The following is a 26,810-nucleotide window of genomic DNA, read 5'->3' as shown; positions in this document are numbered from 1 at the left end:
CTTGCCGGAAGCCAAGCTGGCCCCACACACGGACACAAATAAATGCATAATATACAGTATATATTTGATATATTATATATATACCTACAGAGGCTGCCATTCAGACCAGCTATGGGATAGCATTGCCAGCCGGCCGTCTCTCGGGGGGAATGTGTTATTGGAACATTTATGCGACGGCACAGCTTAGCCGCGGCCTGTTCTCCTCTGCTCTCAGTCTGCATGTGTCTCAGGGGAGGAGGGGGAAGCGTGGTCAGAGAGGAGATGGGGGTCTGACTGGTCGTCATTAAAGTAAATCTATGGATGAAGAAAGCCCCCCGGCCCTCTGTTTCTGTCCCTGAGAAGCCCGGAGACACACAGAGCTAACCAGCCCTCTATTGCTGCCAGTGACATCTTAGGAGGATATAAACTAGGGGGACTTCTTGCTAGACAATGTAAATGTTTGGATAATAATGCAGGACACTCACTATGAGCCATCATCTTGGAATTGGGGGCGGGGGGGGAGGGAGTCTACATATGTTCTCAGGATATCGTTTCTGTTCAAAGACATATTTATGTAGTAATATTAAGTCATTATTCTCTGACCCTGTTCATATTTGCATTGTCATATTTGGATTTCATTATTTATGCACATTTGGTGGCACAAGGGTAATGCGTCGTGACTTTGAGTTCGGTTTGAATCTGTGTTTTTGTTGTTGTTTAAAGAAACGTGAAACATGGAAAAGGAGAGGGCAAGATAAAAGATGACCAAAAACAAACGAAAAAAGTCCAAAATGAAAACATCTTTTATTGTCATACATGAGTGCAAAAAAGAGCTTGTGATCAAGTCTACCAGTCTCTAAGCCATGAACCATAAGGCATCATTTAATACAAGCTGTTTGGAACTATACTCTACAATACAAGGACTTAATCAGAAAAAAGAAACACAGTATCAATGCTTATTCAATATCAGAAGGAAAAATGAAGAAATTAAAGTGAAACCAACAAAAAATACGACAAAAGCACAACACAATTCGTACATAAAAAATAGGTCAAAGTTCACATGGAATATTGAATTACGGCAAATGTCGATAAAACGAGGTCTACAATCTGGTATGTACACTTGGCACTAAATGTTTCTCATATTTGTGTTCTACTCTGTTCTCCACGATATGCGCATGTTGCTAGTTCTTTTCACAATAGGGTCATTATACTGTATAAATATAATATAGCAATAATTCTCTTAAACATCGCTTTTTAAAACATTTTTTTTACAAAGCCTGCAGTAGAACCGTGATAAAACTTCAGCTGTTACCATTTCATGTGTTGGTGTTATTTACAGTACAACAGAGTGATCACGTTGGGTTAGAGATATCGCGCTGAAGGGTCCCATTATTCATAACAACAAGAATATATCTTTCTGGTCCATCTCATGCACTTAAAAGTTATCAACAGTACAAATATGAATTCCAGCAATTCCAAAATAGACAGATGTACTCCAAAAATCAGCAGCAAGTTGTTTGTATGCATTTCCAACACCGGTAGATGTGTGTATAATGACGTAGAAATGGCTCTTTACATGATTGAATGGTCTGTGTCTACGAGACTTGTTTGTAAAGATTGAAAAGCAAGTATACAGCACCTACCCTGACACGTGTCCCCACTGTGGTACGCCTCAGTATACAGCACCTACCCTGACACGTGTCCCCACTGTGGTACGCCTCAGTATACAGCACCTACCCTGACACGTGTCCCCACTGTGGTACGCCTCAGTATACAGCACCTACCCTGACACGTGTCCCCACTGTGGTACGCCTCAGTATACAGCACCTACCCTGACACGTGTCCCCACTGTGGTACGCCTCAGTATACAGCACCTACCCTGACACGTGTCCCCACTGTGGTACGCCTCAGTATACAGCACCTACCCTGACACGTGTCCCCACTGTGGTACGCCTTAGTCTTCCTATGTTCCACACACGGTCAGTGTTTTTTAAATATATGTGAAATACAAAACATGGCTATGGTCAGTGCATTGATATGTTTTGTCGGCTGTGGAAAAGGGAAGTTACAAGGTTCACTACCTTCACCGCGCGCCAGAGAGGCAAACAAATAGCATTACGGATTTGGAAACTCTGACAATGTCAATATTGATTCTAACTTCCTCCGCAAATCACTTCAAATTCAGTTATCGCTGCTAAATCGATCAGGACGATAAATGATTTCCTAATGGTCCCGTCAATGTCATGTACCTTCAGTGTTCACCACTGGATGTACTTCTGTCATTGTGTCTGAGAGGAAAGTGCTTTGTAATAGGTGGGTTGACAAATGGTTATGTGCATTATGCTATCAACGAACGTACAGAGCCGAATATGTCTATTCCAACATCGACCTCTGAAGCAATACACGTGTGTTTCTCCAAGGACTCACTCACAGCTTCTCTCCAGTGTGATTAGCGAGCGAGTTTGTAACAAGATACAATTCAAGTGTCGACATTTTCACTTTGTCGTGAAAAGGTCCTAGTGAGTCAAGAGTGATGAATCAACAGCTGTTTGCTGCGCTGTAGCTAAAACGTCTCACTAGTGTTCACAGGCAATAATCAAAGCAACAGGCCGATCGGAGAACAGTCTCCTACCAAGGTACTTGTCCTACCATCCACACTAGCAGAATGGCAGGTTTATCACATTCAACGGTATATAATAATGTTTTACTTTAAGATAAAAGCTCAGAGGCAAACATACATGAACATTCACACATGGGACACGAGGTAACAGATGAGGAAATGGCAAGACAATGGTTTGAAAATACACATTTGACAATTCGTAAAAGATTGACATTCATTCGGATTTTTCACCAAAAGAAAGGAAAACAAAAGAGACAGCAGTTTGTTCTCAAAAATGCATTCTTTCAGTACACAATGACGTGAACCATGACAAAGTGTCATTACAAAACGAGCAGCACAAATAAATACAGGGAAGAAACTATAAAAAGAACAGTCCGTTTAAAGGAAACCAACAAAATGTATCTTCCACGTCATTAAATCATAAACCAAAGAAGATGCGAGTTCAAGAAGGAGGCGGAAACTTCTAGACCGAAGGGAATTCAAGAAACCAAACCGTTTCTGACACACACATGCGGACACTCCACAAACTCAAGACAGTCTGAGGCGGTTTGACTAGCTCTGGGACTCTTAAGGAGTTGTTCGAGTCATGGGGTAGTGGGCGGTTGTGTTGTCCCTAGCTCATTTGACATACTCAGCTGACTTCCAGAAGTGCCCAGGGTGTGAGAGGCGACGGTTCCGCTTTGGCAGCTTCTCCAGCAGCTCCACCAACTTGGAGAAGCTCGGCCTCTCCTCTTGTTCGAAGGCCCAGCAGAATAACAAGATGTCCTGGGGAAGCACAGACAGAAGCCACGTCAGAGACCCAGGACAAGACGAGAGAGCGTCTTTGGGAAAACCCCCGCAAAAAAAGACGGCGCCACGCCACAGCAAACAGTTCAAGAGCACTTACTGATATCTCTCTGCCCATGCCAATCTGGGTGAGATTGGGCCTCATCCCGCTGCCCACCTGCCACAAGATCACCTCAGCAGGCTGGTTCTTGTAAGGCCACTCGCGTGCATGCAGCTCGTACCAGATGGTCCTGCAGGGATCCCACAGAGAAGGGCTATTACTACCGAGTATTCCGAAGAGAGTCGGATCCGAGCAGAAAATCATCCGCGTAAAATGCGCAGGTGATCGCGAAACAACAGTGTTCAGAGCACTCTGAAGGGGTCAGCATACGACATCGGGCGACGCGAAAGCCTCTCTCGCGTCGCGCACGCGTCACTCTGACTGGACGTTCGGCACGCGCTCATAACTGCTATGTCGACGACTGGGGCGAGGGGCATGAAAATAGCACACTTCAACCATTAAAAGACAGAAGGGTCAGTTTAGGATGTGACAATCCCACCCCCACACCCCCCCCCCCCCACACACACCCCCCGCCGTGGGTGTGACCTCTGGGACTGCCAGTTTCACGGCAGCTGCACAGATTGCGTCGACACTCCGCCCCTCTGGAAGAGAGAGAGAGAAAAAAAGGAACGAGTGACAAAGTCTCCATATGGGAGACCATCTGAAAATGCAATTGTGTTGGGAGTCGAGAGAGCAACATCCACCCCCACAGAGGCGGTGGAGATGATAACGAAGCAGGGCCGTAGCCGGAGCAAACAGTCGAACCACCACAAACGACACGAGACAAAAGCGGTTCGGGGGAGCCGATCGCCGACGCAGATCCCCGGAGGAAGACTTGAGGCGCGCGCGACGAGTCTTTTCTCCAACTCCTCCCTCCCCCCTCCCCCCCCCCCCCCAACGATGACAAGTGACACGCCCGGTCGCGGCGGATGTCCACGGCCTTGCTCGCGAGACGGGATCCCTGGATCTCCGGGAGGACGAAGAAGAAGAAAAAAGAGGCACTCACCCGAACGCAAAGACGTCTGACTGTTTGGAGAAGGGGAGCTGGTCCTCCTCGGTGTCGGGGGAGAGCTGTCGGATGATCTCCGGAGCCAGGTGACAGAGCCAGCCGCTGGGGATCCTGAGCTTGTCCTCCCGTCTGCTGCGGAGGGAGACCACAACAGTTGGATTCTGACACCGTGACACGTTGATGGATGGCCCACCATTGGCTGCAATCCAGGACGCCTGATGACTAGACATGCAGCGTTGAGTTGATTTGACGTGCCTTTGGATCTCTATCATGACTCTCATCTTCGAACAAACCAGTCTGGGTACGGTGTCACAATCTTTGGCAGAAGAGTTGTTCTCTTTAACGTTGGGGTGAATGCCTGTCTTTTGTTCCTGATGTGAGTGCCAGGTGTGGCTCAGGGTGTAGCTCAGGGGACCAGAACTGGCACGGAGTCTCTTGTTTTGACCGTGAGACTCGCACGCTCGCACGTCTCACCTTTTTTGGCTCGCGCTCTGAGAATTCTCCAGAAGTTCAATTGCTTCCTTCTTCTATGTACACGTTTCCTCACTTGTCCTCCTGTCAGGAGACCCTTGCCGTGTGCACGTTACCGGAACACTCGTGTGCAACAGGGTTACGGTGCAACATGGCCACCTTGAACAGGCTGTTTGAAAGGAGCTACCGTGAGCTGAATGCGGTCTACGCTGCGCTCAAATTGGCCAAATGAATGCAAAGAACGATTGCTCACCCACGCTTAACAGTTTATGTTCCTATCAAAGCTGAAATCAAACCTACGCCCTTGCCCCCAATATATCACTGTAACTATAACAAAATAATTGTATTATCCTTAATATATGCAACAAAGGCCCTTGTGCTCATTATAGACACATAAGCGCTTTTAAAATGTAACGTATTGTATGTATGTGTCGTATGTGTCACAACACGGCTTTTGGTGTCCCTCCCGCAGGAACTGCTCAACATTTGATTGTACCCCCCAAAGTTGGTAGCGGATTTCCGCTCCTGCCCCAAACCATGTAATCTCACTCTGAACTTTCGTTGAAACTTGGTAGCCCTGATATGACTGCAAATCAAGAAGTTGCAGGTTCAAAGCCCCCTGGTATGTTACTTTCTATAAAAGGTTCTTCTAACTGTACACATCGTTAGGATGATGTTGTTATGTATTGTACTACCATGCCACATTTACATTTAGTAATTTAGCAGACGCGCTTATCCAGAGCGACTTACAGGAAGTACAGGGACATTCCCCCCGAGGCAAGTAGGGTGAAGTGGCTTGTCCAAGGACACAACGTCATTTGGCACGGCCGGAATCGAACTGGCAACCTTCAGATTACTAGCCCGACTCCCTCACCGCTCAGCCACCTGACTCACATCCAGCAGTGGGTTGTTGGCATATCCACCAAATCCCCCAGCTCCCCCCTCAGCCTTGGCAAAGGGAGATGGCCACCACTCTGAGCATTGTCAAAGTTTGGCATTTCCTGGTAATTACCTTTGACGCTCTCCCTGTATACCCCTCCAACATAATGTTCCTCTGCAAACGAGGCAAGTAAATGTTTGTCATGTCGTTCTGTCCGAGCTTTTGATTAGCTGTCTTGGCTGCCAATGAAAACATTTAGGCAGAGCCTCCCACAAAAAAGAAAACCCATAAACAAGCCAACATCTAATTTGTTTGTACGCAGTGTTCCAGGAAATGTATTTGCCACTAAACTTCCCACCTGCTGGTAATGGAGAATTAATTAACAAACAACTCCTCCCTTCTTTAACAACAACGACGAGAAGACCAACAAGATATCAAACTGTGTCATGCCAGTGACATGACAATACATTGTTTCACCATGACGTCACTGAGAATGTATTTCCTATTTTTGGAAACTACAGATATTCTACTTTCCAGTGTTGAGAGGTGGCATGCTGGCAGATGAGCGAGACAGGTGTTATTATCGCCACTGGAAACAGTCATGGGACGATATCGTTGGAACTCAGAATGCCACTATGCAGATAGCTCTTTGGCATGTGTAACAGTCAGCTTCTGGTGAAGATGAGACTTGAGAGTCAAAGATGGTTCTCTGTGTCAGGTGAACCTGCAGTACTGACCTAGACCGATCTGCATTCTGTATTCTAAAGTCGGGATGTTGCTGGTGTCTGAAATGAATTGCCAGATATATTAAATCAGAGGTCTTCAACCCTGGTCCTCAGGTCCTGTATGTTCTAGATGTGTCCCTGCTCCAACACACCTGATTCAAATGAATGGTTGTTACCAGGCTTCTGCTGAGCTAGATAACGACCCACTCATTTGAATCAGGTGTGTTGGAGCAGGGAAACATCTAGATTAGAACATGCAGGACAGTGGGCCCTGAGGACCAGTGTAATTCTGAGGACCAGGGCTGAAGACCATTGAGCTAAATTACATTTTCCATATTATGTAAATAAAATTACAATAAAATTATTTGCTTTAATTGTAAGAAAGCAATTTGAGGTACCCCACCCCTGTAATCCCTACAGACTCAACAAACAAAACACAGTCAATTCTGTAAAAAATAAATAAAGCCCACTGACATACTAAACCAAACACTAACTCCGTATAATCACCAAAGCCTATCATTACACTAATTACTGCAAAGCATGAGTGGGCTAATTCCATTGGCCTCTTTATCTGAAAGCAATCTCTTATCTGAGGGATATTAATTGATGTGACAGATTAAAATAAAACCATTACAACAAATAAGTGAGGACTCAATTACAGTATGTGTTATTTCACACAGCAAGTCAATCAAAATCCAGAAAAGATCCCTCTTTAGGGTATTTTTCCAGGGCAGAGCTTTTTCACAGTAAGATGAGAGGCTGGTTTATACATACACTTAAATCTGAAGACTGATTTGAGTTCCTCAGGGGGTCAAAATTTTTGACGGATGACATTTCAGGAGCAGTCAGGTTTCTGCTGTGCCGTGGCAAAGATAGATTTTAATCACTCTCTCGGAGACAAATTAAACTGAGATTACCACCGATCCATATAATTTTATGCCTAATGCAGACCAATGAGCCACGTTAATAACCGCAATAAAACTGACTGTCACAACAGGAGGAATCACTAATGATGCCAACAGTTCTTTCACACTCTCTTTCCAGAAACGTCATTAAACGTATTGTAGTTTACATTGAGTCATTTTTTGTTATTTTAGTTAAAAAGATAATTGACCTCACGCACAGCAGTACGTTTAGAAACATAGCAATGTCTCATTATGTACTACTAACCAATTCCTTTATCTCTGAAATAGCAAACAGACAGCACTTGGTGTAGGATATTTAAAAAAAACGGATCTTGACCAACAATGGTTGTTATTATTTTCTCGTTAAGTAGTAGTAGCAGTAGAAAAAGAACTTTTGGAAGAAGAAAAAAAAGAAAGTATAGCTGTATTTGGCTTTTTTTCTCTCTGTACCCAGGGTGGAGGGTGGGAGGGGTTGTGGGTAACATTAGTAGCAAGGTCAGTTCAAATTCAAACTCTTAAAGATCCTTGATTTGAAAACTCAAACAGCCCCGTGACAGGCCAATCCTGAACAAGCATCTCCAGGACCACACCCACCTGCCCGCCTGTAGAACTCCAGATATGGTGAAGAGTCCAAAATCAGTGATGACCACTTTGCCGTTGTCGTAGAAGACATTCTTGGACTTCATGTCCTTGTGTAAGATCCCCTTGGCATGGAGATAGCCCATCCCCTGGAAAAAAAAGAAAGAAAAACACACATATACAAGTACACACACATTTACACACACACACACACACACACACACACACATTTACACACACACACACACGCACATTTACATATACACGTGTACACAGACAGTTTGTTACAGTAATACAGAATACATTTCTTGAGGGAATATAATATCTGAGTGTTACCTTGACCATCTCCTGTGCTATCTGTCTAGTCTTGTTGACGTCTAGGACCACCTTGGCGTCCCTCACGACTGAGTACAGGGTCCGGCCTTTACACAGGCTGAGAGAGAGGGAAGGATTAGCGTTAGCTAGGCTCCCTGCCAGCTCAGTTCATGACCATGTCTACCTAACCTTGGATGGGAGGAGGGTGACATGAGTTTCTCTCCAGCACACCACCTCCCCGACACCATCTCCCCTTCCCTCCCCATTCTCATTGGCGTCATAAGGCCGTGCCGTTCTCATAACAACTAACAGTACTACACATGGTGGATGAGGGAGACGGGAATCGTCCCTAATTGTGACTCGCTAGAAGAATCGTTTCACACTGATATTTGCTTACAGACCAAGCTTGTTAGCATCAGCTCCCCTGGGTTTGTTTTTGATTATTCCAAACATGCCAGGCAAAAAAAGGTATCCTTAAAAAAATTCAGACTACATCAGTAGTTTACCTCCGAGGGATCTCCAGGCACTATGTGACCGATTGAATTTTCAACACCCACACTCCTATCCCCCCTCATGCCCATGTCTCTCATGCCTCACTGTCTCTCTCCGAATCCCCCTCTCAAGTCTGAAGCCTGATGTCACACCTCTTTGATATCTCCGATCTCCTTTTAATCTCAGTGTCGCCTGGGAAACCAGAGAGACTCTGGCGCAAAGTCTCCTTGGGCGGACTGGTCGAGAGGTGGGGAGGAGGTGGGGGGGGGGGGGCGGGGCGGAGGGGCAGACTGCTCCTCCCAGCAGGGGTCTAACAAACAGTCCCCCGCCTCGGGCCAGCTCTCAACCCCGACTGCGTCGACTTGTCGCGGGCGACTCCCCGTTGACCCGGGGGGCCCCCGTCGGTCAGGCCCTGCACCGTGTATGACGCCATGGCGACGGCGGCCATGTTTGGCGCCTCCCACGGCTCCGGCTGACGCCGCGCTGCCTGACGCACGGAGGACCGCTCCAGGTAAACCGCCATCGAAGCCGGCCTGCTGACGATGACTTCATCCGCCTCCACGCCGTCGCTGCCTCACTCCACAGACCCTGAAGATCGCAGGCTGGAGGGACAGCCAGGCAGCAGCACTCGGCCTCATCATACGCTAATTGAACCTTCCAGAACCAACTAAACCCTCCGTACCTTTGAAAGGCTGAAGTAATTACACTACACTGTGTGGATACAAAGGATAATGATTTCACCATGCTGAGGATTCTCTGGCAAATCAATCCATACACCAGCCACTCACGACCAAACAAAACACACACAAAAAAAAACATCTATATTATTATTTCCTCTAATACGGTCCAAACACACCATCCATTTCTTTTTAATTCAGCTTCAATATTGCTATTTTCATTTTGTTGATCTTTGTGGTAATGGGCCTCGATGAATGATTAATTCTAGGGATTCAGTTCTCCAGCGCAGGGTTAATAAAGGCAGCAGGCAGATGTTGAGCAATAATAAAGGCAGATATTGCGGTGACATTTATTCCGATTTTTGTGAAAACAGCACTCAGGATTTTCTGATAAGACTCGGATCGTGTTCGTTTCATCTCAGGGTCCTTGAGGAGAACCCTTCACGCCGTTTCTCATGCGCGTTCGGAATGAGGACTCCCGCTTCCTGTTCATTGGCATGGGCATAACATAAACACGCAATTGTTCCTGTGATTCAGGTTTCCAAAGTATGATCTTAGAAAGAGATACTCTTCCTCTTTACCCGAAGTAAGCCTGTGATTTCTTTCTCCGTAACACTGTTCACCCTTGAAGTCGCATCAGAAGAAACACTTGCCGACACGAGCCGGAGGACTTTGTGACTGAAGCGCGCCATCCGACATAGTGGCGACGTTGAGGTGACAAGTCCGGCCTTCCTCAGACCCATCTGCTGTGTCAACGCTGGCTGTGGAGGTGCTACATTGACTGAGTTCACATTTAGTCATTTAGCAGACGGTACAGGAAGTACAGGGACATTCCCCCCGAGGCACGTAGGGTGAAGTGCCTTGCTCAAGGACACGACGTCATTTGGCACGGTCGGGAATCGAACTCGCAACCTTCTGATTACTAGCCCGATTCCCTAACCGCTCAGCCACCTGAATCACAGTTTCAGTTTCAGTGACAGTCAAAAGCACAGGCTCATGTTTTGACCTGACAGTCCCGCTTTCTCCGCTCAGGACGTGAGCTACGTGTCATCCCATTGTCTGAGGGTTAACGCGATGTCTAGTTCTGCAGGTAGCCCATACATACGCCTTTGTTGTCAATGACACAGGTCGTTTCGCTGCCGGAGAAGTTAAGAGCCACTATCTTCTACGCTAGAGCGTACGCAACTTCCGAAAGCAATATTAAGCCAAGCATGTTTGGTTTCTTTTGAAGTACTAAGTTTCCCCTTGGGAAATCAAATGTGTTATCCTTTGTAAATGACTTTTTGTTGATCGTCTTCAGACGAGGAGCCTTCTGAGACGTTTTGAAGAGTTCTCCAAACAAACAGCCACAGCAAAATGAAGCTGTGGGGGAGTCCAGAACATCACACCTTTAAAACTAGTCGAGAAAGAGGATTTTGATACATGTACAACTGCTAAACTTTGGCGCGGGTACATTTTACACTGGAATTGTAAAAGCACTCACTTTAGTATTTTCGGCGGTTTATTTAGCGCGTCACGTTCAGCTCAGTCTAAAGTGTTTCAAAGTGATCAGCTCAAGGGGTTCCTTCTAGAGAGGAAGAAATCCTAGGAATCCTCATCAATCCTAGACAAGGCATTGGCTGAAAAAGTCAAACAAAGTGGGTCATGACGTCTGACAGAAGACGGCATCTCAACCCAACACGAGGAGCACAGATCTCTAGATAACACACACTCTGTGGGGGAGGCACGCGTATCTGAGATTGCTCGCTGCAAATCAGCCCGCAAAAGAGCCCACCGAATATACATATACACACACACATATTTATACAGAGAATGAGGGGAACCCGTAAAACCATAGCAAACTCTTCCATTTCAAAGTCTTCCCCTTCATTGACAGGTCCATGGCATCCTCCCCAGACTGAGAAAGGAGGATGGAGGGGGTGAGGGGGTGTTAGACTGGGAGGAGGGGTCGGGGGGGGGGGCAGGCTGTGTGTGATCTACAATGAACCCAGCTGACTTGCCCCCGCGGTAGGACGCCACTCAGACACAGAGGTGTGCTTGGCCTAGGGGCAACAAAGGCTTGGTAACCAAGGAGACGCCACGAGGATGAGGGGGGTGGATGGGTTTCCACGAAGCAGAGGATGAGGTTGGTGGGTGGGTTTCCATGCTGGATGTGTAAAAGATGACCAGCTGCTCGCCAGTAACTGGAGTTCAATCGTGACATGTACAACACACCTATCTCTAGGACTTTAAAGATCCTTCTACCTAAATAGGTCTATAAAGGTCCTATAACAAGTCTGCATTTGCAGGTTTCATTCCAATGTCTACCGAGGTATATTGCTAGGTTTTATCTTTAGGTGTTTGTAGATCATATCCCCATGTATATATGTTAGGCTGTTGTAGATCATATCCCCAGATATATCTAGGTCCATACCCTGGATCTAGCTGGGTTCTAACCCCAGGTATATATCTAGGTCCATACCCTGGGTCTAGCTGGGTTCTAACCCCAGGTATATCTAGGTCCATACCCTGGGTCTAGCTGGGTTCTAACCCCAGGTATATCTAGGTCCATACCCCTGGTCTAATTGGGTTCTAACCCCAGGTATATCTAGGTCCATACCCTGGGTCTAGCTGGGTTCTAACCCCAGGTATATCTAGGTCCATCCCCTGAGTCTAGCTGGGTTCTAACCCCAGGTATATCTAGGTGCATACCCTTGGTCTAACTGGGTTCTAACCCCAGGTATATCTAGGTCCATACCCTGGGTCTAGCTGGGTTCTAACCCCAGGTATATCTAGGTCCATCCCCTGAGTCTAGCTGGGTTCTAACCCCAGGTATATCTAGGTGCATACCCTTGGTCTAACTGGGTTCTAACCCCAGGTATATCTAGGTCCATACCCTGGGTCTAGCTGGGTTCTAACCCCAGGTATATCTAGGTCCATCCCCTGAGTCTAGCTGGATTCTAACCCCAGGTATATCTAGGTCCAGCTTGGCTGGACGTCTTGCTCACCTGGTGATGATGGCCAGGTGAGGAGGACTCATGCAGGCGCCCATGAAGAGCACCACGTTCTCGTGGCGCGTGTTGCGGTACGCCATCACCTCCCTCTTGAAGGCCTTCAGCTGGTCCTCGTTGTCCCGCTCGATGTCGATGAGGCGGATGGCCACCTCGCCGTGCCAGCGCCCGTGGAACACCTGGCCGAAGCGGCCCTTCCCAATCAGCTCGCCCATCTCCAGCTGCTCGATGGGGATGTCCCACTCCTGCAGGAAGATGCTGGTCTGGCTGGCCTTGCGCGGAAAGTTCCGGGCCGACAGCAGCGACAGGTTCATCTCCTCGAACTCGTCGCCCGAGTCCTCCGCCTCGCCGTTGCCCTCGTCGTTCTGGAAACGGCACCAAACGTTATCGGCTTCGAGTTGAACTCGATTGGTCTCCCAATAAGTGAAATGTGGATCGCAGTGTTTTGCGGATGAGGATGGCATGACTCCTTCACAGCTAGGGTTCTCCAACGTACAGGAGGGCGTGTGAGGTCGGGACAACAGTAAAAGGAATGACAACATAACCTTAACCCTAACCCTTGGCTGTCTTCCTTTTAATATCATGTGATTTAGGTGCACTCGATCAGGTAGGATCCTAACCTGATTGGTCAGGCTGGTTCAAAATGATTATCTTTAATGTCGGCGAGTTTCGATCGAGTCGAGTTTCAATTAGACACAAACAGTATGAACGGAGGTTTAAACTCACATCTGATGTCGGTTCGACTTCGATCTGGAGTAAAGGGTTCTCCACATTTCTGAAAAGTAGACAGATGAACACCATGAACAGCACCCTCTAGATGGCCTGTATTCTGGACCTCTCTGGCATCATTAGCACTGGTGTGTCTTAAACACACACACACACACAGGCACAAAATCACAACCTCTGTCTCCTCTCTCTCCTTCTCTCCCTCTCTCTGGGTCCCTATCCTCCTCTAATCCCCCTTCTTTCTCTCGGCCTCCCTCCCTCCCTTTCTCTCTCCCTCTCGGTCTCTGTGCTGGGTCTCGGTGTCTCGGTGTCAGGTCACGGCCAGGTCGGCGTGGGAGACGTCAGGTGACTCCCGTGGAGCAGAGCCCCCATCACAGTCCCCTCTCAGCCTAATGAGAAGCTCCGGCCTGGAGCTGAGGGCCCGGCGGTGCCTCTCATTAACCCAGGGACGAGGCCCATGAGGGTGGGGGGATCTGCCAGCTGCCACTGGGGGAGCGCACGGAGACACGGAGGACAGGACGACTGCTCGGCTTTTAATTAAATCATAGGAATGTGAGCTTCATAAGCGCGCTAATGTATTCACATTTGTCAAGAGGCCGAGAGAGAGGGGGAGGGGGAGGAGTGGGAGGGAGCAAGGAGGAAAGAGGAAGGAGAGAGGAGGAGGGGTCATTGATAAAAGAAGAAAGAGAGGGAGGGAGGGAGGGAGAAGGGAAGAGAGAGGAAAAAGAGAAGGTTAACACAGCCCAGAAAGAGGCAGACAAGTGAAGAGAGGGGGACAAAATAATTCACTCCTCCAGTAAACGTGTCATGATGGTGATGATCAGCGGAGATCAATCTGTTCAAACACCATGTATTATCATTTCTTATCATAAACAGGAAGGCTACCTCGCCTTCCAGTGTCTGATAGATTGCGATCATAATCCAATTAACAGAGCAGTCCAAAGGCATCTCGTCACCCTCGTCCTTGTGCCCGTGTTTTACGCAGCAACGGTTTTTCAAGAAGCAACTGAAATCCACTTGGCATCCGAACTGTAGCGTGAACCCATGGCCACGCTAACATTAGCCCTTCCATGTTTGTCTCGTCTGCCTTCGCATTGAAATTGTCACCCAAATACTTTTGCTCCAATAACTCTGCAACCCTTTGGACCAAGAGCAAGACACAGCCGCGTGGCTGAGCCGGAATCATCCGCTCGGAGCAGAACAGACAAGTGGAAGCAGTCTGCTGTCCCCCCGCTGATCGGCCCTGGAGGAAATATGGGACCTAACACTCGGGTCATCCACTGACAGCTGATATCTGTCTGTGAAGCTCGCCTAGACCAGTGATCTTCAACCCTGGTCGTCAGGGCCCACGGTCCTGTATGCTCTACATGTTTCCCCTGCTCCAACACACCCGATTCAAATGAACGGGTCGCTGAGTCAACCTCTGCAGAAGCAAGCTCTGCAGAAGCTTGACAACAACCCGTTCACTTGAATCGGGTGTGTTGGAGCAGGGAAACATCTACAACACCCAGGACCGACCCCAGTGTCACTAACCTTTGACCCCACTCCTCTAAACTGTATCTGAGGGGATGGGACCGGAGAAAAAGCTCCAAATGGCGGATGTTCCAGCCGGCCAATCAGAGGGGGAAGTGCTGAGAATGAGGGCGGAGTCCGGGGATGACTAAAGTCACAGCCGAACTTAAGCCACAGGTGAGGTAGCCCGGTTCCGGTGGTACTTACCCAGGTTCTGACAGGACTGGATGCAGGACCACCTGGGGTGCTCGGCTGGGGGGGGTCTCGGGGGCCACATCTGTGGGGGAGGGGGGGGGGGGGGAGGGGGGTGGCACCAAGGACAACAACACAGTAACAAATGAGTGACAGTTTAACGGCGCGTGCCATAAACCCGTAACAACACAGCCAACACGTGCACAAACAGGTCCATGCGTTGGATCGCTAGGTATGTCTAGCGGCGTCGACTTGTCTTCGTCGACCACGACCCTCCAGGAAAACATACAGAAGTCGTTTTCTGCTCGTTCATTTCTCATTCCTAAACTCGACAGCTAAAACTCCCTTCTTCTGCGTCTTCTGACTCTCTCTCCGGAAGCTCTCCCTGCCACCCCCGTAGATGTGCCACCCCCCAACCCTCCCCCCCCTCCCCCCCTCCTCATCTCATAGAAGCGTCTCCGAGGTTCTCCTTCCTAATAGCCCGCCCAGGGAGCTCTGCCCCCCTCCTCACCCACCCCACCCTCCTCTTCCTCGTCCTGGGGTCCCAGGAAAGTCTGGGGATGGGCTCATCATTACAGGGCTGCAAGGAGACAGGCTTGGGGGTGGGGGGGGGGGAGGTGGGAGGGAGAGAGGCCGAGAGAGGCCGACTTTAAAGCGTGCCAAGGTGAGAGGAGAACATTCATCCCAACATCAAAAGAGTTCCCCCCTCTTTGGGGCGTCGCTGTGCATTATGGGTAGGGGTAATGATCAATTATGACGCACTTACCGGGGAAGATGAACTGCTGCTTGTATTTGAAGTAACTGGAGGCTGAGAGAGAAAGGGGGAGAGACAAAGGGAGACAGGTGTCACGCACGGAGACAAAGGGAGAGAGGGAGAGACATTGAGAGAGAGGAAAAGAGAGAGGGAGTCATGGTGACCTTTGGACTGTTATGATTGTCTGTCAGCACAGATTTCAGGGACGAGTTTGTTTTTCATTTTCTATACATACTCTCGAAAGTCATAAATCTCAAACGTGCTTGTGTAAAAATAATATTCATCTAGCAAGATTCCTAACATAAATGCAAACAAAAAGATGTTTGTCAAATATATTGTTTTCGTCCTGAGGGCTTTGTAGCAAAAAGGTGTCAATCAACACTCCTACCTGTCAAGTTGAACTGTTTCTGTTGCCGGGCGGATTGCGGAGAAGGGTGTAATGGCGAAGGGGGCGTGGCGCTGGAGGGCAGGGGCGGGGCTGGGGAGGAGGGGGTGGAGGAGGTGGTGGAGGAGGGGTTGCTGCTGGAATCTGGCTGGTAGGGGACAGGAATGTGGTCCTATCAGGAGAGAGGACCAGAATGAGATCAGTGAGAGAAGGGACTCGATCATTGAGAGGGTCTTTCGGGGGTCTTCTCTCTCTGGTTCTATTAATAGCCTGGGTTGGGGGGGGGGGGGGGGGGGGGAGGGAGGGGGGGGGTGTTACCTGAAGGCTCACAGTCTTAAGTTTAAAGATCTATCTATTTAAGTTTCCAGCTATACACACAGCTGTTCTAACTGAATCATCCTCCTTCAAAAGGATATTTACAAATGCACGAAGAGCACATGTCCATTAGTGCTGTAACTGGTGCCAATGTAGCACATCAGAGACGTGAGCTTCCATCAACACCAAATATTGAATCAAGCCGAGGGAAAACTGAGAGAAACCAGCTGAATCACACTTGGGAAAGAGAGAGAGGTAGAGAGAGATAGAGAGGTAGAGGAAGAGAGAGGTAGAGAGAGATAGAGAGGTAGAGGAAGAGCAGGAGAGAAAGAGAGAGGTAAAGAGAGATAGAGAGAGAGAGAGAGAGAGAGAGAGAGAGAGAGAGAGCGAGAGGGACTGTGCACCCAAATGAATGAATATGAGGGCGCCTTGTTTACCTGCTCGCTTTTCTCTGCGGCTCGCATCATTAGTGCATTAGAACACTGACAGCTCGTTCCCTTATGAGTCACACACACACCTACACGTACACACACACACACACAAACACACACACACATACATGCACACACGCACCCACACAGTGCACACACACTCACACATGCAGTGCACACACATGGTGTGCATTACAAACACACACAAACACAGTCATTACTATAGATCCCTCAGGCTGAGGCAGTGTTGTGCTATTAGCCTGGAGCTGCTTGTCTACCTGAACCCAGAAGGTGCCTGGTGGCAAACACTTCTACAGTGGTGCCACTTAGACCCGGAGAGGAAAACATTCCCTTCCTTTGGGCTCCCACTGAAATTGTTATGTTTCTGTCTTGTCCAGTCCTGGTTTTGTGGGTGTCTGTCCAGTCTGGGTTCCAGGTCACATAGCCCAACACTCCGGTCCACATCTTCCAGTTCACCTCCCAACCGGACACGCCTGTTACCCATCCACCATTACCTGCACGGTTCATCTACCCTGGCTTCCCGCAGACTCGCCGCCAGTTCAACGTTGCTACTTTGACGGTAGTTGGGCCTTGCCTTCGAGATGACTGATCCGCCTCTGTCCCTGTGTACCGCAGACATCGTCGGCTACCTGTCCCGTCACATACAACCTACGGCTCCCTCCTCACTCCCTCGTGTCTGGCACCCACGGGCCTCACCGTCATCACCCTCTGTGTGGCTACAATAAACCCGGTTCGTTTCACATCAGCATCTGAGTGTTGCATTTGGGGTCCCCTGTCACTCCCCGGGCAGCCGGGTTCCCTAACAGAAATACATTTACATTTAGTCATTTAGCAGACGCTCTTATCCAGAGCGTCTTACAGTAAGTACAGGGACATTCCCCCGAGGCAAGTAGGGTGAAGTGCCTTGCCCAAGGACACAACGTCAGTTGGCATGACCGGGAATCGAACTGGCAACCTTCGGATTACTAGCCCGATTCTCTCACCGCTCAGCCACCTGACTCCGTTGCTTAGGAATAAGGACAACATACCTGCCTGTGTTTGTCGCCTAATGGCACCCTGCTAAGGTTGCCTTTCTGTTTGTTTGCACTTGGCGTGCTCCCGTGCGGGGTCCCAGGGAGGGCTGAGACCGCTGAGGGCCGGCTGTCGCCGGAGGCCTCTGATCGAGCGGGCTTTGTTTGGCCAAACAGACGCGGGTCGATCAGGTGGACGTTCCGAACCGTTAGCGAGACCCCCCCCCGGCTCGGCAGCAGGAAGTGAGTGTTTAGAGAACGTCTCGAAAACAAACGGAGCCTGGGTTCATTTCACTCGAGAGAGAAAGCGTACCGTGGGTAGACCCGGCGGGGGCTGAAATAGGCGGGAACAAATGAGACAGTACAAAGTTCTGTCTCATTGAAACGGATCGGTATCTAACGCCAGATGAGTCTGGGTGAGGATCCTCCGACGCCGGCTGGCTGGCTCCCCTGAGCGACTGAACATTCGGCGGTTCGCAATCGCACAGCAGCCTTCACACAACGAGCAGAGCAGCTGGAGAGGGAGGTGAGGCCTGGGGTGGGGCGGGGGGCCTGGGGGGGGGCTTGCGGCGGAGCCTGGGGGGGGCTGGGGGCTCCTACCTTGTTGATCTTGTTGGTCTTGGGCAGCGTTTGGCTGATGTGCAGGTCGGTGTATCTGAGGGCCGTGTTGATGTCACATGGTACCGATTCGGTCCGCACCAAACGGGCTGAGAGGAATGAGGAGGGGAAATAACGCAGGGAGAGAGAGCGAGGGAGTGGGAGGGAGGGAAAGAGAGAGAGGGAGAAGGAGAGAGAGGGAGGGAGATGGGGCGAGAGGGAGAGAAGACGAGAGAGGGAGGTAGAGAGAGCAAAAGAGAGGGAGGGAGAGAAAGAGAGTGAACGAGAGAGGAAGAGGAAGGAAAGAGAGGGAGAGGGAGCGAGGGAAAGAAAAATAGAGGGAAAGAGATGGGGAGAGAGGGAGGTAGAGAGAGAAAATAAGGGGGAAAGAGAAAAGGAAAGAGGGAGAGAGAGAGAAGGGGGGGAGAGAAACATGGAAAAAGAGAGAGAATAAGGACAGAGAGAGGTATAAAGAAAGAGAGACAGCAGATGGGAGTTCAGCAGTTGTCAGGCACAGAAACGAAAGAGTCAAAGTATGTTTATTTTCATGGAGGACGAGAACAACTTTCTACTTGAACATCTTCCCAGTTGTAATGAGAAGTACAAAAAAGAAATCATTCACGAGTGCATTGTTCTTATTTGAAGTGATATATCTAGAAGGGGTGCGGTCTCGCTTACTGGTGTCTTTACCTTGTGATGTTCCTTGGTGGTCTTCAACGCGAGGCCAGGTGAGAGAGGGGCAGAGAGAGCACAGAGGGAGAAGAGCACTTCAGTGAACCCAATCAAAAACAAAGGTCAGCTAGGCCTTTTGAGAAGCGCCCGCACGTTCCTTCATCGCGCCAACACGCTCGGAGAAACGAGCAGACTCGGCATGACCCAAAACCCAGCACCTCGTGGAGGCTGTACTCCGGTGAGGAGACACTGTGTGCCGTCATGAACCGAAGGAACCAGGTCTACTCAGCAGAAGAAGCAGGTGTACCTTTGAGTGAGTCTCGTCCTCCACGCTGGATGATCAGGAGGTGGCAAGGCGGAGCTTCTTTGGTGCATTTGTTATGGCACTTCAGCCTTTGTGGAACAACACAGGACAACGTCACAATAAGCCAGTCACCCCCCCCCCCCCCCCCCCCCCCCCCCCCAGACAGTCCTGCTGCTACGTCGAGAACCGGCCCTGCCCACCTCCTTAGCAGCAGGTTTCACATTTCAGTCATGAAATTGGTTACTTGACTTCAATAATCAGTTTGAAAGGACGACGGAAATGATGTGCTGCTCTTGGTCCACTACTGTGACGCGTTCCCCTGCACGATTCTGCTGTAAACAGGGAGCTGGGATAAACTACCTTGACCGGCCGTCGACATGAAATGGAACGTTGCTTGGTTATTTAAAGTCTGTTAAGTGAAATGTCGCCTTTGTGAGGTGCGGTTGGGTTATATTCCAGTTACCCAACTCAAACTTCAAACTTGTGTGATTCCAGCAGCACTTACTTGCAGTTTTTACATTTGAGTCCAAACAACATTCCCTTCCCACACACGGTGCAGGTCTGGGACATCCAGTACTTGGTGGAAAACCTGCGAGCACAGAGAACCAGACATGAGCACCACCTCCAGCCCTCCTGCAGGCCCACACATGAGCACCACCTCCAGCCCTCCTGCAGGCCCACACAGGAGCACCACCTCCAGCCCTCCTGCAGGCCCACACAGGAGCACCACCTCCAGCCCTCCTGCAGGCCCACACAGGAGCACCACCTCCAGCCCTCCTGCAGGCCCACACAGGAGCACCACCTCCAGTCCTCCTGCAGGCCCACACAGGAGCACCATCTCCAGTCCTCCTGCAGGCCCACACAGGAGCACCACCTCCAGTCCTCCTGCAGGCCCACACAGGAGCACCACCTCCAGTCCTCCTGCAGGCCCACACAGGAGCACCATCTCCAGTCCTCCTGCAGGCCCACACAGGAGCACCACCTCCAGTCCTCCTGCAGGCCCACACAGGAGCACCATCTCCAGTCCTCCTGCAGGCCCACACAGGAGCACCACCTCCAGTCCTCCTGCAGGCCCACACAGGAGCACCACCTCCAGTCCTCCTGCAGGCCCACACAGGAGCACCATCTCCAGTCCTCCTGCAGGCCCACACAGGAGCACCACCTCCAGTCCTCCTGCAGGCCCACACAGGAGCACCACCTCCAGTCCTCCTGCAGGCCCACACAGGAGCACCACCTCCAGCCCTCCTGCAGACCCACACAGGAGCACCACCTCCAGTCCTCCTGCAGACCCACACAGGAGAAACTACAGTGCCTGTCAAGAGTTCGGAAACACCAAGCCTTTCATCATTGTTGAGAGACACACACACCCCACCTGTTTTTCATTGTTTTTAATGCATGAATTCAATCAATCACTCAATCACGGTCTGTAGGGCTTTTAAGCTACGTGTATATATATAATGAGTTAGCATTTTTCATAAGGTGACAGTTTGATGAAAATTAAGCTTTTTATACCAATATCTGTAAATTTTGGGTCAAATCATAACAGTAAATCTTAGTACTGTTAAATGATCTTCTTTGTAGCATATAAACAATTGGAACGTGCATGTGTCATTTTAGCAGACACATCTACTCTGCTCACCTTCTCTGGGTCACGTTTCAACTATGACCCCCCGCTCACTGTGCTGAATGTGATCCTACCACAGGGATCGAACACCCACATCTACAGGGCTAAGCATCCTTAAAGACAAATAGGCTCCATAAGAATGTTTTCTACGTTCCCATTCTGCCAAGGGCTCTAATGGAATCCAGGGCCCCTCATCGCTCTCGTATTCTCCATGAGACAGTGCTGAACTTGCCCCTCCACTTTCCTCTAATAAACTGGAGGACTGGGGCCAGGCGACGGCAGCGGTGCCGTAACGCACCAATCACCGGCATCGAGGCCGGGCCTCGGCGACGCTCCCTCACGTCTCCACTTATCCAGAAGCGTAGCGGCGGAGGAATGCCGGGCTCTCTGTTCCCCTAATTTACGCCCCCTGGAAACCATCAGCAGGGCAGTACGGGTAATGGAATGTGACTAACAAAGGGTGACAGGATCCACACTTTCTGTATTAGATCTCTGGTGTCGTCTGCAAAGAGATTTTCAGAACACAATTCAATCCAGCCCCGGCGGCTAGGTGACGTTTTACTGCGAGGCTGACGTTAGGGGGTCGAGTCGGTTCTCGAGGAACGATCTTTCTTCATTGCAGAAACGGCCCCGGAGCCAAAAAACGCTCCAAGCTTTTTTTTTTGATTGTGTTGGCAGGCTTTCTGAATGCGCCCTGTGTTTTCTAGGCCAGGATTATCTTCCCAAACACACAGAGGGGATTGAATATAAATCTTATGCAAATAACCATGTCAGAGGGAATGATATAACCTACCTTGAAACCTGTATTTACCTTTTCAATAACAGCTCAGATATAACACCCATATAAATGACATTTGCTCTCAGCTTGGTGTGCTGTCTGATGACTCGTTAATATGTGTGTGCACAGCCGGCCGCTGCACAGCGACGCAGCTAACCACTTCTAGCTTCTCCTCCATGGCTTTCTGCATGCTAACCACCCACATGGCTCTTCAGTATATAGCCGGAGAGAGACAGAGAGAGAGGAAGAGAGAGAGAGGAAGAGAGAGAGAAAGAAAAGAGAACGGGAGGGAGGACGAGAGCGAAAGGGGGAGCAAAAAGGGGAAAGAAAGAGAAAGGGAGAGAGAGAGAGGGAGAAAGAGGTAGAAAGAGAGAGGGAGAAAGAAAGAAAGAGAGAGTGAAAGAGTGGGAGAGGGAGAGAAAGAGGGAGAGAGGGAGGGAGAGAGGGAGAGAGGGCCCTTCACAGCTATTACACAGTATTGTTTTACTTTTCAGATCGGTGACATTTGGAATCATCAGGCCTCTCAAACAGTGAGAGAACATCCAGACAAGTTATGCAAGTGCCCCATTTAATTGGTCTGACATTCTCCTGCATAACACACACACACACAAACGCGATACACACGCGTACTCATTAACCAGTCACGCACACAAACTGACACTAACACTACACACACAAATATACACATTCACCCTATTGTCAAATGCAAATACGCAGACACGCACACACACACACACCTACCTGTGTTTAATGGAGTTTCCCAGGTCTCTTCGGGGAATCTGAGGGGACCAGCGAGGCACTGACAGAGTGTCTGGAGAAGGAGGAGAGCGAGGGATGGAGGGAAGGATAGATGAAGGAACAGATAAAGGGTTGGATGGATGAGTGCAGTTCGCCAGGTCAGCATGGCCACAGCTAAACGTGCAGTACACATGAGCCAGTGTCCCGTACACTGGTTCGGATTCAACCTGATTCGAATGAGCGCTGATCATGCTGAGCAACGATTACGATCAGACCACTTCCAGCACAGATTCATTCGCTGACATTTCAGACCAATAATAGACATGGCAACAGCTGGTGGGTTGTCATTTGGCATTTTCGTGCAATCAATCACTTGGGTTTAGTTGCGTGGAAGCAGCCGCACTACGTGTCAACACGGGAAACGTCCTCGTTGGCGGGTTTGGAGGCTGAACTTGTTCCCCTCTTTGAGTCCGAGGACCCTGACAGTTCTTCATGTTGAGAGCTTTCCAAACATGGCCTTGTGGTTCACCCATGGGTCGAATACTGATACGGTATCTCTGATGCGTGTGTGTGTGCGTGTTACCGAAGAGAGAGAGAGAGAGAGAGAGAGAGAGAGAGCGAGAGAGAGAGAGAGAGAGAGCTAGAGAGAGAGAGCTAGATAGAGAGAGAGAGTGAAACAGAGAGATGAGAGAGAAAGGGGGAGGAAGAGAGAGAAAATATAGAAAAGGAGAGGCAGGGGGTGAGAGAGAGAGAGAAAGACAGTGGGAGACAGAGAGAAAGAGAGATAAAGAGAGATTACATCATTACAGAGCACAGCGCAAACCTCTCTGGAGTGATGAGCAGGGCTGATTAGGACAACTTCCTGTTTCCTGTCTGCCGGCCCCTCCTGGGGCTGAATATCTGAACACTGCTGGCTCACACTGCTACATTAGCCTCAATCAGCCTGGTAACCTGATAGTCCCTACCTAACCTGACATCCCTGCTGCTGACAGCGCATCCTCTGTCCTGCAGGTCCTCTGCTGGGCTGGGTAGTGTTGGGGCTGGTTAGTGTTGGGGGCTGGGTAGTGTTGGGGCTGGGTAGTGTTGGGGCTGGGTAGTGTTGAGGCTGGGTAGTGTTGGGGCTGGTTAGTGTTGGGGCTGGGTAGTGTTGAGGCTGGGTAGTGTTGGGGCTGGTTAGTGTTGGGGCTGGGAAGTGTTGGGGGCTGGGAAGTGTTGGGGCTGGTTAGTGTTGGGGCTGGGTAGTGTTTGAGGCTGGGTAGTGTTGGGGCTGGTTAGTGTTGGGGCTGGGAAGTGTTGGGGCTGGTTAGTGTTGGGCTGGGTAGTGTTGAGCCCTGGTAGTGTTGAGGCTGGGTAGTGTTGAGCCCTGGTAGTGTTGAGGCTGGGTATGTTGGGGCTGGGTAGTGTTGAGGCTGGGTAGTGTTGGGGCTGTGGTATTGTTTGAGGCTGGGTAGTGTTGGGTAGTATTGAGGCTGGGTAGTGTTGAGGGCTGGGTAGTGTTGGGGCTGGGTAGTGTTGAGGCTGGGTAGTGTTGAGCCCTTGGTAGTGTTGAGGCTGGGTAGTGTTGGGTGCTGGGGTAGTGTTGAGGCTGGGTAGTGTTGAGGCTGGGTAGTGTTGGGGCTGGGTAGTGTTGAGGCTGGGTAAGTGTTAAGGCTGGGTATTGTTGAGGCTGGGTAGTGTTGAGGCTGGGTAGTGTTGGGGCTGGGTAGTGTTGGGTAGTATTGAGGCTGGGTAGTGTTGAGGCTGGGTAGTGTTGGGGCTGGGTAGTGTTGAGGCTGGGTAGTGTTGAGGCTGGGTAGTGTTGGGGCTGGGTAGTGTTGAGGCTGGGTAGTGTTGGGGCTGGGTAGTGTTGAGGGCTGGGTAGTGTTGGGGCTGGGTAGTGTTGGGGCTGGGTAGTGGTTGAGGCTGGGGTAGTGTTGAGCCTTGGTAGTGTTGAGGCTGGGTAGTGTTGGGGCTGGGTAGTGTTGGGGCTGGTTAGTGTTGGGGCTGGGAAGTGTTGGGGCTGGTTAGTGTTGGGGCTGGGTAGTGTTGAGCCCTGGTAGTGTTGAGGCTGGGTAGTGTTGAGCCCTGGTAGTGTTGAGGCTGGGTAGTGTTGGGGCTGGGTAGTGTTGAGGCTGGGTAGTGTTGGGGCTGGGTAGTGTTGAGGCTGGGTAGTGTTGGGTAGTATTGAGGCTGGGTAGGTGTTGAGGCTGGGTAGTGTTGGGGCTGGGTAGTGTTGAGGCTGGGGTAGTGTTGAGCCTTGTAGTGTTGAGGCTGGGTAGTGTTGGGGCTGGGTAGTGTTGAGGCTGGGTAGTGTTGAGGCTGGGTAGTGTTGGGGCTGGGTAGTGTTGAGGCTGGGTAGTGTTAAGGCTGGGTATTGTTGAGGCTGGGTAGTGTTGAGGCTGGGTAGTGTTGGGGCTGGGTAGTGTTGGTGTAGTATTGAGGCTGGGGTAGTGTTGAGGCTGGGTAGTGTTGGGGCTGGGTAGTGTTGAGGCTGGGTAGTGTTGAGGCTGGGTAGTGTTGGGGCTGGGTAGTGTTGGGGCTGGGTAGTGTTGAGGCTGGGTAGTGTTGGGGCTGGGTAGTGTTGAGGCTGGGTAGTGTTGGGGCTGGGTAGTGTTGGGGCTGGGTAGTGTTGAGGCTGGGTAGTGTTGAGCCTTGATAGTGTTGAGGCTGGGTAGTGTTGGGGCTGGGTAGTGTTGGGGCTGGGTAGTGTTGAGGGCGTGGGTAGTGTAGGTGGGTTGAGGCAGGGGTAGTGTTGGGGCTGGGTAGTGTTGGGGCTGGGTAGTGTTGAGGCTGGGTAGTGTTGGGGCTGGGTAGTATTGAGGCTGGGTAGTGTTGGGGCTGGGTAGTATTGAGGCTGGGTAGTGTTGGGGCTGGTTAGTGTTGGGGCTGGGTAGTGTTGAGGCTGGGTAGTGTTGGGGGCTGGGTAGTGTTGAGGCTGGGTAGTGTTGGGGCTGGGTAGTGTTGGGGCTGGGTAGTGTTGAGGCTGGGTAGTGTTGGGGCTGGGTAGTGTTGGGGCTGGGTAGTGTTGAGGCTGGGTAGTGTTGGGGCTGGGTAGTGTTTGGTGTGCGCACTAATGTCGGTATGTTGGCTTGTGTGTATATGTTTGTGTGATGGATTGATGTATGTATGCGTGACTGTGTGTGATGTATGTATGTTTGTGTGTGTGTGTGATGTATGTATGTATGTATGTTTGTGTGTGTGATGTATGTATGTATGTATGTTTGTGTGTGTGATGTATGTATGTTTGTGTGTGTGTGATGTATGTATGTATGTTTGTGTGTGTGTGTGTGTGTGATGTATGTATGTATGTATGTTTGGGTGTGTGATGTATGTATGTATGTATGTTTGTGTGTGTGATGTATGTATGTTTGTGTGTGTGTGATGTATTGTATGTATGTTTGTGTGTGTGTGTGTGTGGTGTGATGTATGTATGTATGTATGTTTGTGTGTGTGTGTGTGTGATGTATGTATGTATGTTTGTGTGTGTGTGTGTGTGTGTGTGATGGATGACTCCTGGAGGTCTCTGTGACCCCCGGGCGCCAGACGGCGATGTCCTCCTCCATCTTGTCTGATTGCTCTCTTCCTGATGACCTCCCCCCTCACCACCCCCCCCCAATACCTCACCCCCAGCAGCCTCACCCTAACATGCCATGCACAAGCTCATCACCCCACCCCCTCCCTTCCCCACACACACCGTGACGTTCCCCTCCACACACACACAAATGCAGTACACGCAGACACGCGCGCAAATCCCAAAGTGTGTATTGTTGGGAATCCCTCAATGTCATGTGGCCAGTCTAGAATGACACAACCACGCTTTGAGCTCAGTTCAAACGTTCCAACCAGAAGGTGGTTGTCTCCCCTGGCTGAAGGACACCAACATGGTTAAAGACATAACTGTCGCTTCACCTATGTGACATAAACTCCTCCGTCCAATCAGGACAAAGCCTTGTTGCTCCCGCTGTTTCTATGACAACCACTCCACGCTGTTCAACCTTTCTGCCAGAATATCGTCATGACGTCTTTGGCAGGCTCCGGTCTGTACTCTGCCTCTATTGCCTCTCTCCTTCACCTTCATCTCTGCCTCTATTGCCTCGCTCCTTCACCTCCATCTCTGCCTCTATTGCCTCGCTCCTTCAACTTCCCTCTACCCCTGCCTTCACCCTGTCTCCATCTTGGCTCCACCCTGCCATCTACTCTGTCAACATCCTGCTCGTACCCTTCCTCTCTTGCCTCTACCCTGGCTCCATCCGGCCTCTACCCTGCCTCCAGAGAGACCAGCCTCCAGAAGGGAGATCAGCTCA

The 26,810-nt window shown here is 50.1% G+C and overlaps 1 protein-coding gene across 1 annotated transcript in view; it reads right to left on the bottom strand.

Annotated features, from left to right (window-relative positions):
• Positions 1–759: 759 nt before the first annotated feature.
• The window catches only part of ksr2 (kinase suppressor of ras 2), a 44,789-nt gene continuing 18,738 nt past the window's right edge, over positions 760–26,810 (bottom strand). The window contains 15 exon segments of the mRNA XM_067228450.1: positions 760–3,364; positions 3,486–3,615; positions 4,432–4,566; positions 8,010–8,143; positions 8,331–8,427; positions 12,466–12,833; positions 13,195–13,243; positions 14,914–14,983; positions 15,665–15,706; positions 16,041–16,209; positions 18,415–18,521; positions 19,102–19,122; positions 19,391–19,476; positions 19,893–19,976; positions 22,531–22,701. Coding sequence (XP_067084551.1) covers positions 3,218–3,364; positions 3,486–3,615; positions 4,432–4,566; positions 8,010–8,143; positions 8,331–8,427; positions 12,466–12,833; positions 13,195–13,243; positions 14,914–14,983; positions 15,665–15,706; positions 16,041–16,209; positions 18,415–18,521; positions 19,102–19,122; positions 19,391–19,476; positions 19,893–19,976; positions 22,531–22,701 — 1,810 coding nt within the window. The 3' untranslated portion in view covers positions 760–3,217.

This window comes from Osmerus mordax, chromosome 24 (assembly GCF_038355195.1).
Source record: "Osmerus mordax isolate fOsmMor3 chromosome 24, fOsmMor3.pri, whole genome shotgun sequence".
Classification (NCBI taxonomy): Eukaryota; Metazoa; Chordata; class Actinopteri; order Osmeriformes; family Osmeridae; genus Osmerus; species Osmerus mordax.
Note: the sequence above shows the minus strand (reverse complement) of the source record. Positions and strands in the feature narration are given on the sequence as shown.